At 41.0% G+C, this 15095-nt stretch overlaps 1 protein-coding gene across 1 annotated transcript; it reads left to right on the top strand.

The window, feature by feature from the left end:
* The first annotated feature begins 1467 nt into the window (after positions 1-1467).
* metrn (meteorin, glial cell differentiation regulator) lies at positions 1468-6812 on the top strand. The gene is made up of 4 exons (XM_067489050.1): positions 1468-1804; positions 2539-2972; positions 4324-4383; positions 4940-6812. Exons 1-4 carry the CDS (start codon positions 1698-1700, stop codon positions 5251-5253), a joined length of 915 nt encoding a protein of 304 aa, XP_067345151.1. The 5' UTR covers positions 1468-1697; the 3' UTR covers positions 5254-6812.
* The last annotated feature ends 8283 nt before the right edge of the window (positions 6813-15095 follow it).

Here is a 15095-nt window from a genome sequence, read left to right on the forward strand (position 1 = left end):
CCACGACTATTAAAGTAAATTAGAACATGACTAAGACTTTATGTTGTAATAAAATAGTTGATAGCTACATCAAAGGAGTTTAACCTTACTTTGTTTTAACTTTAAGAGCTACAGAGCCACATGAAAGCACTAAATATGATCTAGGCTGGATAAGACAGCTCAGGTCAAGCCAGGGTCACAAAGCATGTGTTTGCTTTTGTTTTAATGGACACATTGATGTATTTGACTAATTGTGTAAATCTGACTGTCCGTGTATGAATACACTGGATGCACGTGGATGCTATGACATATTTCTGAAGTCCAGCTAAGTTTAGGCACTAATGTATTCATTTTACTTTGACTGGGTCACCCCCCTGTCGCTCTGCACTTTAAACTCTGCTGCTTTGAAATGCCCTGCAGAAAGCAAAGCTCCATCCTGCTGCAGACAATAAAGCAGCTGGATTTCTGCACATGTGCCTTTGTGTTGCTCTGAGGCCTTGTCATAACTCCATCAGAGGGGCCTAGACTTTCAGCACACGCTCACACAGAAACACGGACACTGAAAGCATACTGGCTCAGGGAGATGGATGGAAGTGTCAGTACAAAAGAATATTTGATTTGGTTATAAACACCTAAACATGAAAGAGAAGGCCACCAGGATACAGGGCAGGGGGCGTGACAACGGAGGGAAAACCATCATCGCCATCACCACTATATATGGTGTTTCTGACAATCAGGTTATCATTGCTAAACTGTGACCAGGTCTTCTTCTGCTGCTGCCTGTTTAATTTAGCCTTTGAATCTGATGAACTTATACATATCTCTAATTCAAAAATGCCAGAAAAAGTAAAAATAATTAATTGTGCTTACAAAGAAGGATTTTCTGTGTGTCTAATAACCTTGATTTAGACTGAGAGTGGTTGTGAAAAAAGCACGATAAAATAGTTGGAGAAAACAAGAACTTTATGCTATAAATCCTAAATATATAAAGAAAGGCTGTGTGTTTAATTTTTCTTCACATTCAAAAATGTGTCTTGTTTATTGTCACCATATTTAAACTTTGGCCTCTATAGGAATTTGATATGTGCAAAGGTTAACACCAGGAGGTTTTTTTATGTTCATCTGTTGAAGAGGAGTGCTGCCTCAATTTAAATCTCTAACTCAGACCTGTTGGCTGCATATGACTAAAAGTTTGAAAACCAATAACGGTCCAATATTGAAACCTTTGATATCTTAAATTGTTTGTGGAAGATGACTTTAATCTCCATTAATGACTGTGAACCAATCTGCGTGTAACAAATATTTGTCCAAGACAATACTGAATTGTTACTTAACATACCCTTGCACACTCATTGTGCAGGTTAGACGCCTCCCACCCCTCCACCACCAGCGCCCCCTCACCACCGCTGCCTGAGTGGTTTAAAGTTTCTGATGTCTCCCTCTGATTGGCCCGGGAACTTTTGCTGAGGGGGGATAAACTTCGGAGCTCTGTGTCCTTTCGACGCACAGCAGCCCGGATAGTTCGGAGGAGCGGAAAGAGAGCTTAGCGGTGTTTCTCTTATCTTACACATCAGGGTAAGAGGATACAAAACTATGGAGGTTATTACAGATAAAATAAGAATAGTTTCATAGGTCTTTTTTGTTAGCAAAACTTTAGGACAATCCAGATTTGGAATAAGCTTTTTGACGTTTTTTTTTTTTGCATCATCGGAAAGAAAATGTCTGGCTTTGGGGTTTGGATTAACGCAATTTGGATTTCACTTTTGGTCCTTTGTGACGGTGTTTTTTCGAACTATTCTGAAGACCAGTGCAGCTGGAGAGGCAGGCAAGTATTTCTAAATGTCATTTTAAATGCGCAGTTTCTGCATTGGGTTGAATGAAAGGGTGGATTTAAATTCCCCCCGAGAGATGCTACAGGTGTGTTTTTGTCAGAGCGAGCGGCTGCCGGTGAAGGACAATGCTTGTTTGGGTGAAACATGTTGAGGCTTGTCATTAGGGCGCAAAATGTTTGCAGAAAGCTGCTGCTAGCGCCCCTGAGCTGTCTGCAGGAGGCATGGAGGGTCCAGACAGACAGGAGACTAAAGGATTAATTATGAAACTTGGAGGAAAACATGTCCTGCATGCACTCGATAAGGTGAAGCTGTATCGTGCCTGTACTGTTAAAACACCTGCAGAAGAATTGCAGTTTTTATATAAGTTTGGACCTAGAGATGCTATGAATCTATGAATGGCCCCTGTTTCCTCAGAGCTGCCAGTAGGCTGCGTCTTCTCTGAGTAATGTTTGAGTCAAAAGTTGGCTTAACAAAAGTTTAGCCAATGCTGGATTTTTAATAATTTTTATGTTAACTTGGGGTTTCTACTAATGTCTTATACATTTTTTGTTTAACACATGAATTGCCTCAAACCATCTGGCAGTAATTCAGTGTAGATGTTTCAAGAATGTATCAACTGATGATGATGATGATGACAGTGCCTCAGATTTAAGTCCAAACTTGTGACTGGAAGAATATTACAGAAACTTTACTTAACCTGTCCTCGTGTCTTCCTTCCTGCACACAGTGGTTTGTCCCAGCAGCAGGGCAGTGTGGAGCAGATCTCCCTCCACTGCTCTGAGGGCACTCTGGATTGGCTGTATCCCAAAGGAGCCCTGCGCCTCACCCTCTCACCCCGTTTGCCCTCAGCGGCAGTGGGGCCTGGCGGCAGCAGCTCAGGCCTCATCACAGCTTGCGTCAAACCCGCCGAGCAGTTCCATGGAGCCCAGCTCTATCTGGAGAGAGATGGGGTCCTGGAGCTGCTGGTGGGGGACCGCCTGGAGTCCTCTCCCCCACCAAGGGTTCGCTGCTTTAGCCGCCTGCCCGGGGAGAGGGTGGCCCTGTTCCTGCAAGCCACACCTCATCAGGACATCAGCAGGAGGATTGCCTCCTTTCACTATGAGTTGAGAGGGGACTGGACTGCTCGGCTGTCGCTGGACTCCAGCCCAATCAGCAGTGAAGGTGAGTCAGTGAGCCACGTTGGTCACGAGGTCAAATTGGGCTTTTCTACTTAAATGTGTCATTTCTGGCTTTATATTAGTGAAGGAAGCAAATAAATTGTATGTCTTTACAGTAGAAAATAATCTGTACAAAACAGCTGAAAGTTTCTTTATGGATTTCCAAAAAACAACACATTTTGGTTACATAAAACTCTTAGAAAAAACAACAAACTCTGGTAAACGCATGATATCTTTTTTCTAAAACAGTTTGGAGATTCAGATCGTTAATCCACCAGCATAAAATCCTTCCTTTAGATGAATCATAATTCATAATAGGGCTGTGTGGACTGGTTGGACTTTCCACAGCCCATGCAGAGCACAGAGAAGAGGAAGTGGCCAAACTTTCCCCAGAGGCGTGCTGGTTTGGAGTAGGAGAGGGAGAGCTGTGGAGTGGGGAGGAGGGGGGACAAAAGCACAGTATGTGTGGCTTTCTCCAGAGTCCAGAGCCCTTTGAATGGGTGCCGCATGAGTATTCTGGGATTACTGCCATCGCCTTGGCAACAGGGAGGCCTCTGCCCAGCTGAGATGCTCCTCTCTTTTGTTGAGCTGCCTCTCTGTAGGGAGAGTAGGAGTACCCCCCCTTTCCCCCCCCCGACCCGACTGATTAGGTTTGGAAGAGGGGGTTTGCTGTAGACTAGAGAGGAAGGAATCTCATTTATCAAGAGGTTTTTACTGGGGAGGAGAATGTGTGGGGTGGGTAAGAGGCCTCGAAAGAACCGCAAGGAGAGCTTTAAAAAATGCCAGGACGCAGTTCAGTCAAAGCAGACAGTCGGAGCTTTGCTTGTTTGGTCTTTTTATTTCTCTCCTCTGCAAAACCAAACTTGCACACTAGTTGTGTGTGTATCTGTATTTAAGAAAAGTTTCCAGTCCATTGTGTGGAAAAAGGTTAAAATATTCTAAGTAGAGGGACTGTGTCCTTTTCAAAATCTTTGAAGTCCTCCCCCACTCCCTTTTCTTTTCCCAGTCTAGGCTTTGATGAGGTGTGACTCTAGACACCCTGAAAAGTTTAAAGGGGTGGAAGTTTCATTTGGCCTTTATATCATCTAGAGTAGACAAGTCTCACACCTTAAGGCTCCACTGGTCCTCTGACAACTGTAAAAGTAGCAGCTGTCTGTTAGAATGTAGCGGTTGGTCTCTTCTTTGTTACTCATCATTAGGTCAGGATTCACATCTCACATTCCTGTGCATGTGATGCAGTTTAATACTTTAATTTTTTCATTATTAGTATATTGGTGGTTTCTAGCAGTTTACAATGTTATGTGAGGTCACCAACTGACTCTCGTTTGTTTTTTTTCCTCTCCTTGGCTCTTCAGATGCCTGCAGACCCTGCAACAACACAGAGATTCTCATGGCTGTTTGCACCAGTGACTTTGGTAAGTTAATTAATATAACACGTTGCCAGTATAACCGTGTGAGAGCACCAAGAAAACATAACCCAGAAGACCACTGACAATTTTGGTTTCAGACGGATCCATTTAACTACAAATTGATTTTGTCAAATTGGTTTAAAGTAAGAGACCGCAGTGCCTCTAAATCCTCTACTTTCGAAAGTGCAAAGGTTAAAGGTGAAACAGCAGCTCTCTGCATCCCCTCAGCAGACACACACAGAAACCCTTACTGAAAGCACTGTAGTTGATTAATCTGCAGAGCTCTGATTGAGATGTAATGGGACTGACGAAAAGTTGAGTTGGCAACAATAGTTAAAGGGATTAGTAAGCAGGCCTGGGCCTTCTCACAGCTATTATGATCTACACATCTTTGATTGAAATGGGAAGTAAAACCTTTGCAACCTGACAAAAATACAGAAACAATTTTATGCGGACAAAACAGCCTCATGAAAATAGTGAAATGAAAATAATGAAAGGAAAATAATATTTTATAATATGCATTATGATAATTAATTAATTAATCACAATGTCCTTTATACAGTGGTGCGGGGTAACATTCGGTCAGTGGAGGAAGATGAGAACCTACGAGCAGCGGTGATCAAGGTCAGCTCCACACGGGTGTTTCGTCAAAAGTATGTCCTCTTTACTGGAAACAGTCGCCTGAGTCGCAGCGGTGAGATCAGGACTTTGCTGCAGTGTGGCGTCAAACCTGGACCCGGCAGCTTCCTATTCACTGGCCGAGTCCATTTCGGGGAGGCCTGGTTGGGCTGCGCTCCCCGCTACAAGGACTTCCTGCAGGCTTACACTGTAGCTAAAGCAGCCCAGCAGATACCATGCGAACTCCCTGTAGACTGAGGTAAAACTCTGCAGGAGCTCATCTACCACACAGAATCAAGGCTGCACCGAAAGCCTGGCTGATCTCAGCCCTGTTCTGGGGTTTGGAAGAATCCACCATGTGCAACTAATGGCCATTGTAGCCTCGGTTCCACCAATGGAAATTCCCAAAGGACTGAGAAGTGAAGTAGACTTTTCCCAACACTATTTCAGTGCAATATGCAGTTACCTGGTCTTAAAGACTGGGTGGAATTGTGACATGTGGGACATGGTGGAAATGAAGATTTTACGTATGTGACACTTTTTACCCACAATGATGCCATTAAGCTGGTTCAGACAAAAGAGTTCTTCTTATTGAGGACAAATGAAATTTAGCTTAGTAATTCAGGACTTAATGAGAATCATTATTTTGAAACTCAGGAAAATTTATGAAAAATTTTATAGAAAAAACCTACTGCCTCTAAGTTGGAGTTGCTGTTGTCCAAGGTTTCAAACTGGCTTAATGCATCACTTTGGCTCAGAAAATGTCTAGCCATGGGACTGGGATGTTTTAGTGACTCGCCCTGTACTGGGGTCATCCTCAGTAAGGTGATTACAGCAAAACCTTCACAAAAGTCATTGTTAAGAAAATATTTGCACTGTTAAAGGAAAGGGAAGAATCTGAAAACCAAATAAAAAGCAACCTTATGTAGCATAGCTGATCGAACTGAGAATTTAATATATGTACAGATAATGTGAGCACGTACAGCGGGACCATAAAGATGATGCTACCTGAGCAGGTTTCACAGCTCGATATAGTGCTGAGAGCATTTACATATTCTAGCCAACTCTGAGATTTTGTTTCTCGAATGCGGATCGGCAGGTTTTTCTGCAGAACCGAATGGAATAAAACATGTGTCCTTTTTGTGGTATGAAATGATACGTTGAATTTAAGACTTGGAGCAATGGTAATTAATTGGAGAGTATTTGAATTTAAAGAGAATTATTTAAAGATGTGTTGGTTGCAGGAGTCTTTGCCAAAGCAGGTATAACTTTTTATTTTGTCACTCACTGCTCTCTCCTGCTGTCACCTTATATTATCACTAGTAATTAAAGTTATTTTATGCTTTTAAGTTAAAGAAAATAGCTAATTTTCATTAAGCAACAATAGCCATTCATAACAAGTCCAGTACGAGTGGAAAAATGTAGATCCAACATTTTTTGGAGGATAAAATTAATACATTGAACAAGGCTTGCTCAAAACAAACCCAGTAATATGGAGTTAATGTATACAGATCTATTCTGTATGATAATTTCATATCTATATGTGCACTATATCAACAAGGGGATGGGGTTCATACCAAATTACCATGATGTGCTGTAGCGGCATGTCGTAAATGCATACACTGCCATTTTGCTGTGTTTTTTTTTCATGTGAATTTATGTTAATATCAATGTGAATGTAAATATGTTGATAAGAAATTCTAAAACAAAGGCATAAAAAAATGTTTGTGTAAAAAAACAAAAAAAAACAAATCATCTCAGTATTGTGGATTATTTTTATGTTTGTCTGTCTTATTAAAATATACTGTAGTAAAACATCTTAGATTTGTGGTTCTAATTATTTTCTTCTTCAACTCTTAAATATGAATTTTTTAAGTCATTCTTAGTGGATTTTGTAATACAACTGGAGGATTTCATGCTCCATAATCCTCTCACGTTAAACACTTTAACCTATATTTAAGTATGTGGATCCAAAGGTTTCTACCATTGGGAATATTTCTCCGACATAAGCGACTTCAAGTATCCATGAATCAGATCCCTGAAAGCTCAGAACAAATGGCATGTCTGAGAGAGCAAGATTTAGGGAGTATTGGGGACCCTAAGGGCGTTTGGACGGGGAAGGAGGTAGAAAACAGCAACTGGAATTCTGTTGTCCTCAACCTCCTGTCCTCAGGATTCAGGAAGCAATAAATTGCCATTAAGGGAGTGGCGAGGCAGACTCGGGTGAGCTGAGGTGCCACACAGTCGCTTGCTTTATCCTGACCACGTGTAGACAAGGTCACAATAAAACCAAATGTTTGTTACGCTCCACCTGGTTCAAAACCTTCAGCTCAGAGCAAAAACATTTTTCCTACCTCAACTTTGAATTCTGCAGCATCACTTTTTTTTCTCAAACATAAAAGGAGCTGCACGGCAGATAATACAGAAACACCCATATCACCGAACCTCTATGACAAATCCACCACCTGTTTCTTCCTCTTGCAAAATTCTTCATAAACATGTACTGCACACCTCAGATTTACTGTGCACAGTAAATCTGTTCGAAAAAGAGCAGCTGGGGAATTAACATGGTGTTTAGGTTAAATGGGAAAGAACCACAAACGCTGGACATGTTTCCCATGCTTGGTCAGCTATCTCCCATAGAAACCTTGTTACTGCATCACTAGTTCATGTGAGTGAACCTCCAACCTCCCTGGCTATTTACTGCCTCAGTGCCCCTTTAAAATATCCCCTAGCTGGGGGCCCCGAGCTCTCTTGGTCCTGTGCACACACACACACAAACATGCACTTCTCTGCCCCCTCCCTTCCCAGTCTGAGGTTACTGCTACAGAACTGATAAGCCAAGACAAAGACTACTCCAACTATACTCCCTCAGCTAATACATCATGTGACATATCAACAAAGCTCAACTTCCTGCATTGTGGTCACTTCTTTTGGTGACCCCCCTTTGAACCCCTAAAACTGCAGCATTCATGTCAGTGCGTCCACAATGACACAATGGCATGGTTAAGTTATGTACATCCACTATTTGGACACTTACACACAGTTTGTTGTTCAGGCTCTGTGATTTAGTGCAATCCGTCTGAAATAAAATAAGGGAAGAGGAAAACTGTCTACGTTTAAGTGTCATCAAACTACTGACTTTCAGTGAGATCTGTGAGCCACAGACATCAGCAGAGACTTTAGTATGTTCCCTGGTCATGCTTCACAAGCTTTTACTGCAGCCACCCTGAGCTCTTTCTTGTACAGTCTGTGTGACTTTAGTCTGATCTTCAAAAAGCAGAGTGCAGCTTAAAGGGATTGAGATCAGGTAACTGATTCTAGGACAGTTTTCCTCTTCCCCAGAAAAAATGTCTTTGGTTATTTTCACTGCATGTTTAGGATTGTTGTTCTGCTGAAAGATGAAATGTCCAATATGTTTTGGTGCATTTCATTGAATCTGAGCAAGCAGAAAGCTCTTTTATGTCTCTGCATTCGCCTGGTTGCTTCAATTAACAGTGAAGAAATCCTCTTGGGAGACATTCACAAAAATACTCATAAAGGGCTATGAAAATGATTTTCCTATTGTCCACAATATGTAAATGTGCCCCTCTGGCCCTGAGTTATTTTAATAAGTTTTGCAGAAAGCTTTGGGCACACAATAAACCCTCCTCTCCCAAAACACCACTCCCCACTTTATTTTGTCTTGCTGAGCTGAGGTATAGACATGGCAGAGTGGGAAGCATTCAGGAAAGTGGAAGCTAGAGCAATGGGAGAAAGTCCTTGGGTGTGGACTTCCATCAGCTCCTGAGAGAGTTTGAGGGAAGTGGCGGGAGACGAAGCTTCAGAGATGAGAGAGCAGACTGGGCCATAGTGCACCTGGACACTGCCTTGTTGTCCAGCACAACCACACCCTAACCAGCACAGAAATCATGTGTTTCCAGCAACAACTAGCTGCTTTCTAATCAAATCTGCAAACTGCTGATCCCGGATTCCATTCTATTCAAATCTAAACAGTGCAGCATTATTCTTTTTTCCAGATAATTTGTATACCTCACCTATTGCTTTGTTTCTTATTCCCTCTTCAAAAGTCCCTACAGAGACTACCAATAATAATGATGTCTTAAGATTTCCCTCTGAAAACAAAACACACTGATCACAGCCTTATAATGCTATAATTCCATAGTTTGTTTATTTTCCAAACTTCCTGACTGGAATACCCTCATTTCCAACTAGCTTGGTTAATTTGTTGAGGTTATTAAACTTTTTATTCCTGTCTGATAGCCTGTTCTTTCTCAGTAAAGAACTTGTACACAGCTTCTATCTGCCTGGACATCTCTCTACGCTCCTCGTCATCTAATCTTTCCCACAATTTGCTCCACAGCTGCTGAGTGTTGTTATGTTGTGGATCCAAAACCCTGGCATGGAAACACACTCACGCACACACGAAAACTACTCAAGGTTTCTGGCTTGGATAATAAATATATTCAATGCTGAAATATACTTAAAGCTTCAACTGATAGAGAATTTTATAAGTTTATATTTTAATATTAAAATATAAACAGTGTTTCATTTTTTGACTTGGTGTAAATAGCTTTTGCTAATAGGGCATGTGATAAGCTTCAAATGAAAAATGATTTCAGGGTGTTACTCCAATATAGATTTCTTATGAGCTACATTACTTAGAAGACATGTAGAAACAGGTGAATTATATCACCAGGCTTCATTTTCTACATAAACAAATCCAACTAATCCAACTGCCTGCAAGCAAATATTAGATAGTGGTCTAACACTTTTACCCATGACTCAGTGGCTGTGCATCCTGACGCCTCTTTATCAGTTTTGCACCAGCTGAGAGGGTGCATGAAGTCCATGACCACAGTTTGGCATCCCAGATTCCCAGCTGACAATTTCTGGTTCCCATAACACCCTCACACAGCTGGTATTGATGATTCTCAGATGAAAACTATGAATGTTCAGGTCTGAGAACATGCTGACTGGCTACGCACTCATGTTGTAGTCAGGCCTCAACGATGCCAGTAATTATCAATTTGCCAGCAATTATCATCCTCTGTGGAACAAATTTTAAAGACACCAAAGCTAAATATTTGATTTTCTGCAGTGAGCAATTTGCAAAACTTGATGAGTAAAGTAAAGTAGCCTCTGTTCACAGAGCAGTGTGGCGGTGGGAGAGAACAACATGGTAAACTTTAAAGCAGAGGGCACAGTTTGGGTGGGGTGAGCGGTCAAGGCAGAATAAAGAACAAGTGTTGGGCAGTGCAACAGCATGTTTATCTGGCCATGTTATCCCTCTGAAGTATTGAAGGGTGGAGAGCGAGGAGCCCCCTTTGTTCTTCAAGAGCCTGCAGATGGCTGTAATCCCTTCCAAAATGCGCTCTGAAAATCAATCAAGGCAGGGTGGACATGGTGTATGAGTGTGGAGGCGGGCGACACTTTTCTCAGGGAGGGGGTCCCGCAAAGAAACACTAGATGGGTCAAACACGCGTCTTTGGTGCTTTCCCGCCAAAAAAAGTATTGTAAGGAACGGCAGAGCGAATGAATTGCAACTCCCTCCAACGAAGGCCTGTTTGTTACTCCTCCATTTGAGCTCAGCACAGCTGCCATCTCCTCACAGTACCCAGGGCAGACATTGCCTGCAGGGGGTTCGACCACAAAAACCTCCAACACTGACATTATACTCTTGTAAGTCTACTTAGCAGCAGAATGAAGAGAAACCGACACACTGTAGAAGACAGATAGACAGATACATACACAGAAACATTCTGTACATACATACACGCACAGAAATGTCGAGATGAGTGAAAAATGTAAAGCTGATTGTGTCTATATCTCCATGGTCACTTGGATTGATCTTCTCGGCACTGTGGATATCATTGCACTAAATGGTGAAACTAACTGAAAAAAAAAAACATAAAACTGAATTTCACCTTTAGAGCCATGCCATTTGTGTGACTAATCTAAATAAATTCATTAATCTGAAACGATCATCAGATGATTCTTTCAGAACACTAATCTGCATTCTCCAATTGTTCCTCCTATGCTTAAATCCTCACTCCTCATCTGAACTCTTTGTTATACAAAGACATTTTATTCTTTGCTCCTCATGTGGTGTTGTCAGTCTTCTGGCTAGTTTACTCATGAGTCAGCACACTGGTCTTTGGAAGAATTCTGTCATCAATAACCACCAGGATGTCAGTTTCCTGACAAAATCTGTAAGCTTGTCTACAAAAAGGTAGGAAACTTTCCTGGAAGATCAGTTCAGTTCTTTGTTCACTACCTGCCACCCACCTCTGTGTTTCTCAGATCTAATCCTGCTGCGCTGCAGAACTGCCCAGCCTCCCTTGTTGAACCCAGTTTTTTGCTTGTTACCTCTCTCTTCAGAGAAATCTTCTTGGGTTACCACCTGAGAGACATGTTGCCCTGTGCCTATTGTTCCAACTGTTTATTAAAAAGGAGGTAGGCAGGAACGAAACTGCCACTCACAGACGTTTTGTTATGTTGCTAGTATCTCCTTGCAATTTTCTCCACAAGCAGTTTTAAGTGGGGCAATGTGTCAACAGATACTGCTGGTGCACTGTTGTGAAATAGATGAAAACGTGATATTTGTACCACTTCAACTTTTTTCTCACAAAGTGCTTGAAAACTTTATTAGATACCACCAATTGGTAAGTATTTTCTTGCAAGTATCTTTAATTTCTAGAAAAAAATTTTTATTCACTTTTGAAATTGCACTGGAAATATTTTCACATTTACATGTACGTCAGTTGGGACTCATAAATATAAAAAGTCTAAAACTACTCCTGGTTGCTGTGTCTCCGTTTTTATTTGGAGTGAAAATGAGAAGGGCTGGTTTGTATTTGTGTAGAACCAGTTTGTATGGTGTCTTGTTCAGTCCCAGTGTAAAAGTATTTCTAAGTTTTCAGAACATGGTCAGGTGAAACTGGCCATTACCCTAACCCATTACATAGGAAGAGGAGATGCAACAATGATTTAAAAATGGTGGATAATAAAGCACACTTTTAGAATCTCACCTGGAGCGCGTTCATAAAGTTGTGCTTGTTTGTATAGATGAGCACTAAAACACATTTAAAACATGTTTGAAAGAACTTGCTAATCTGTCACCTCTGAACTCTTCGCCAGGGTTTATAAGAGAAATCATGTTTACGAAATTCTGATGCAAATTTTTCATTTTAGATTATGAGAACTATTTGAAACTCCAATAAAAATATCTCTAAATCTTTGGGACTAAGAAAATCTAAAAACCAAGTTACTCCAAGAGTAGTCACAGTTTATTCTTTGTCAAAAAGTCAGGATAATCCTGTCACTTTTTATAGCAACAATTTTTCAATGAGTTTCAATGCTTCAGGCATAATAAACAAAATCCCACAGACACCCGAAGATCATTAGACGTAAGCATCTTTTAAACATCTTTCAAAATGTAGAGTGAAATTGTGATGGGGAGAGTTTCATCTGTTAAAAATTATTGAAATGTACCTTTCAAGTTACATACTTCAGTCATGGTGGAATGTGACTGAGCAATGCTAAGTGGCTGCTAAGAGCACTTTTCATGTTGGATCGGGTGAAAAGAAACTGAAACGTGTGAAGCCATTTATGCATCACATGTGCTGACAGTCAGGCGTCATGTTTATATTCCAACAAAGTGCACTCACACATTGTGCATCAGCTCAGCCTGTCTGATGTGTCACAGGCTCCCAAACTTTCCTCTCCCTTCGCTCTACGCTCATTCCAGGGGAACATGTGCACTGGAATTCTCCCCCAATTAAGACAGGGATTAGCCGGGTTCACTGTGGGAACCGGCCGAGTGTGGGAAAGCAGAGGGTCTGTCCCTCTCTCCTTCCCTCACCGAACCTCATTCTCAGTCGCCGTTGTTCATCACGCTGCCTCCCTCCCGTCTTTCTCACCATTACTGTAACTCGTCCACCTCTCATTTTCTCACCCTACGTTTTAACTGTTCCTCACAGTCTCCATTTCCTTCTTTAGTAGATCCTCCAAAAATCAAATTTCCATTGTTTCCCTTCTCATTTTTAGAATTATGCATACTTACCCACATTTTTTTTTTAAATTATTTTTCCCCCTTGCATAGTCACCCAGAAGCTACACAGCTTTCAGCCCTAATTCTTCGAGGCCTTTTGAAGTGCACGGTTCTTCTGTGCTCCAATCTCCTGCCCCCTTCCCTCCTCCCTCTTAATGCCTCTCCAGGCTTCATACTGAAAGCTTGTCTGGAGGGAAGCTGGGGACTCTTGCATGAATAGTCTGAGACTATCAGACTGAAAGAGAGGGTTGAAAAGACAGCTCATCAGAAAAGACAGGTGTTTGAAAAAAGGGACAGTTTATGTTGATATTTTTGCATTAATGCAATAATATCCAACACTGGAAATATATTTAACTAACTCGACTCTTGGTATATACACAGATCTGCCACAACATTTAGATCACCTGGTGGTTTTAATGTTATGGCAGTCAGGGGTCAGTATGGGAGAAATGTCATGCTGGCCTTGATCAGCAGCTGTCAGAACAGAGTGACAATGCTGATTCCGGGTTAATATTAAACCATTCACCTTGTGGCTGATCTGAACTTATACAGCTGGCTAAAATAAAATAAAGTTATTAATCACAATACATTTTAGTACTATGGGAGAACTCATTCAGAACTTAAGAACTTCTTGAACTCATGCTCATTTTTCCATTGGCACCACACAACTTTCTCAGGATCATGCATTGCTCTAACCATCACATCAGATTCTTCTCCCACTGCCTCCACATCCCTCATAGTCATTGTCACCTTTTCTTCCCCATTCCCATTATTTGTGTGCTTTCCTTGCATTCACATAAATCCATTCCCTGTGCACTCCTCCACACAAGGCTTGTCCGTTCCAATTATGGCAGGGCCGTCCTCCCTTCGGCTCACACACTCGGCACACACAGGCCGCTCTCATTAAGCCTGTATCAATTAGGCATTAACCTCCTAAAACAAAGGGCCTCTTGACAAGCAGCCCATCACAGGCCATGTGAGATACTTCCTCTACTTCACTCCACCCTGCTTCCCATCCATCAGAACAACACAGTCATCCAACCTTTTTCACACTGTGTTGTTTATAAAACGAATCTGGTCGCAAAGCAACATTAACAAACCAGATGAAAGTAGAGAAAGCATTTGAATATTGATTTACTCAGAACTTGGCTTTTACTAGACTGTTTCATCAGACAAACAACACACTGTATTAAGTAGTTAACAGTATTCAAATTCTGGATGAATGTAAAAAATCTGTTTGAATAAAATAAGTCACTTTTAGTTATTTTGCTTAAGATGATAAAAAGGGTTAATTCGGTTTTTTGAATACCCAAGAACAAGCACAGAAAAAAATAAAATAGTTTAACATGAGCGCTTAACATCGCGACACGACAATTATAGAAATACAAGTTTGTGTAAACTAGTTAATATAAAATTGCTGCCTTTATGAAGCTCAACGTTTTGAGTTACTCTGAGGCAGCCAGGTTGAAGTTGGTGTGGACTGCATTACACTAAAGGACTAAATGCAAATTTGGAACCTAAAGACAAGACATAAGAACCCATAGATATTCAGATATTCATTAAGCAAAACAATACAGAACTCACATTTATTGAGCTTATTGAATTAGAAAAGGCCCTTTGTTAAAAATAAATAAGTAGTGATGACATTGATGTTTTAAATATAGCTATAGTGTCTAAAAAAGGGATTCACTCTCTTGGAAGTTTTCCCTTTTTATTTTTATTTTTACAGCATTGACTCATGGTCAAAGTAATTTGGTCTTTTTAACAACATACAAGTTTCATGTCAGAAAAAGATCTCTACACAGTAATCTAAATACAAAATATATATGTGTGATTACATAGGATTTCACCCCCTTTAGAGTAACTCTGCTAAATCATCACTGGAGCAGCCAATTGGTTTCAAAAGTTAAATGGAGATCACTTAAGTGCAGTGAATGTGTTTCAAGAACTGAAGTATTTGTACACTCTATATCTGAAAGGCCAATATTTACACCATGAAGGCAAAATAACACTTGAGCAACTCAGTAAAAACAATATTGAAAAGCAA

The sequence above is a fragment of the Channa argus genome, chromosome 20 (assembly GCF_033026475.1).
Source record: "Channa argus isolate prfri chromosome 20, Channa argus male v1.0, whole genome shotgun sequence".
Lineage (NCBI taxonomy): Eukaryota > Metazoa > Chordata > Actinopteri > Anabantiformes > Channidae > Channa > Channa argus.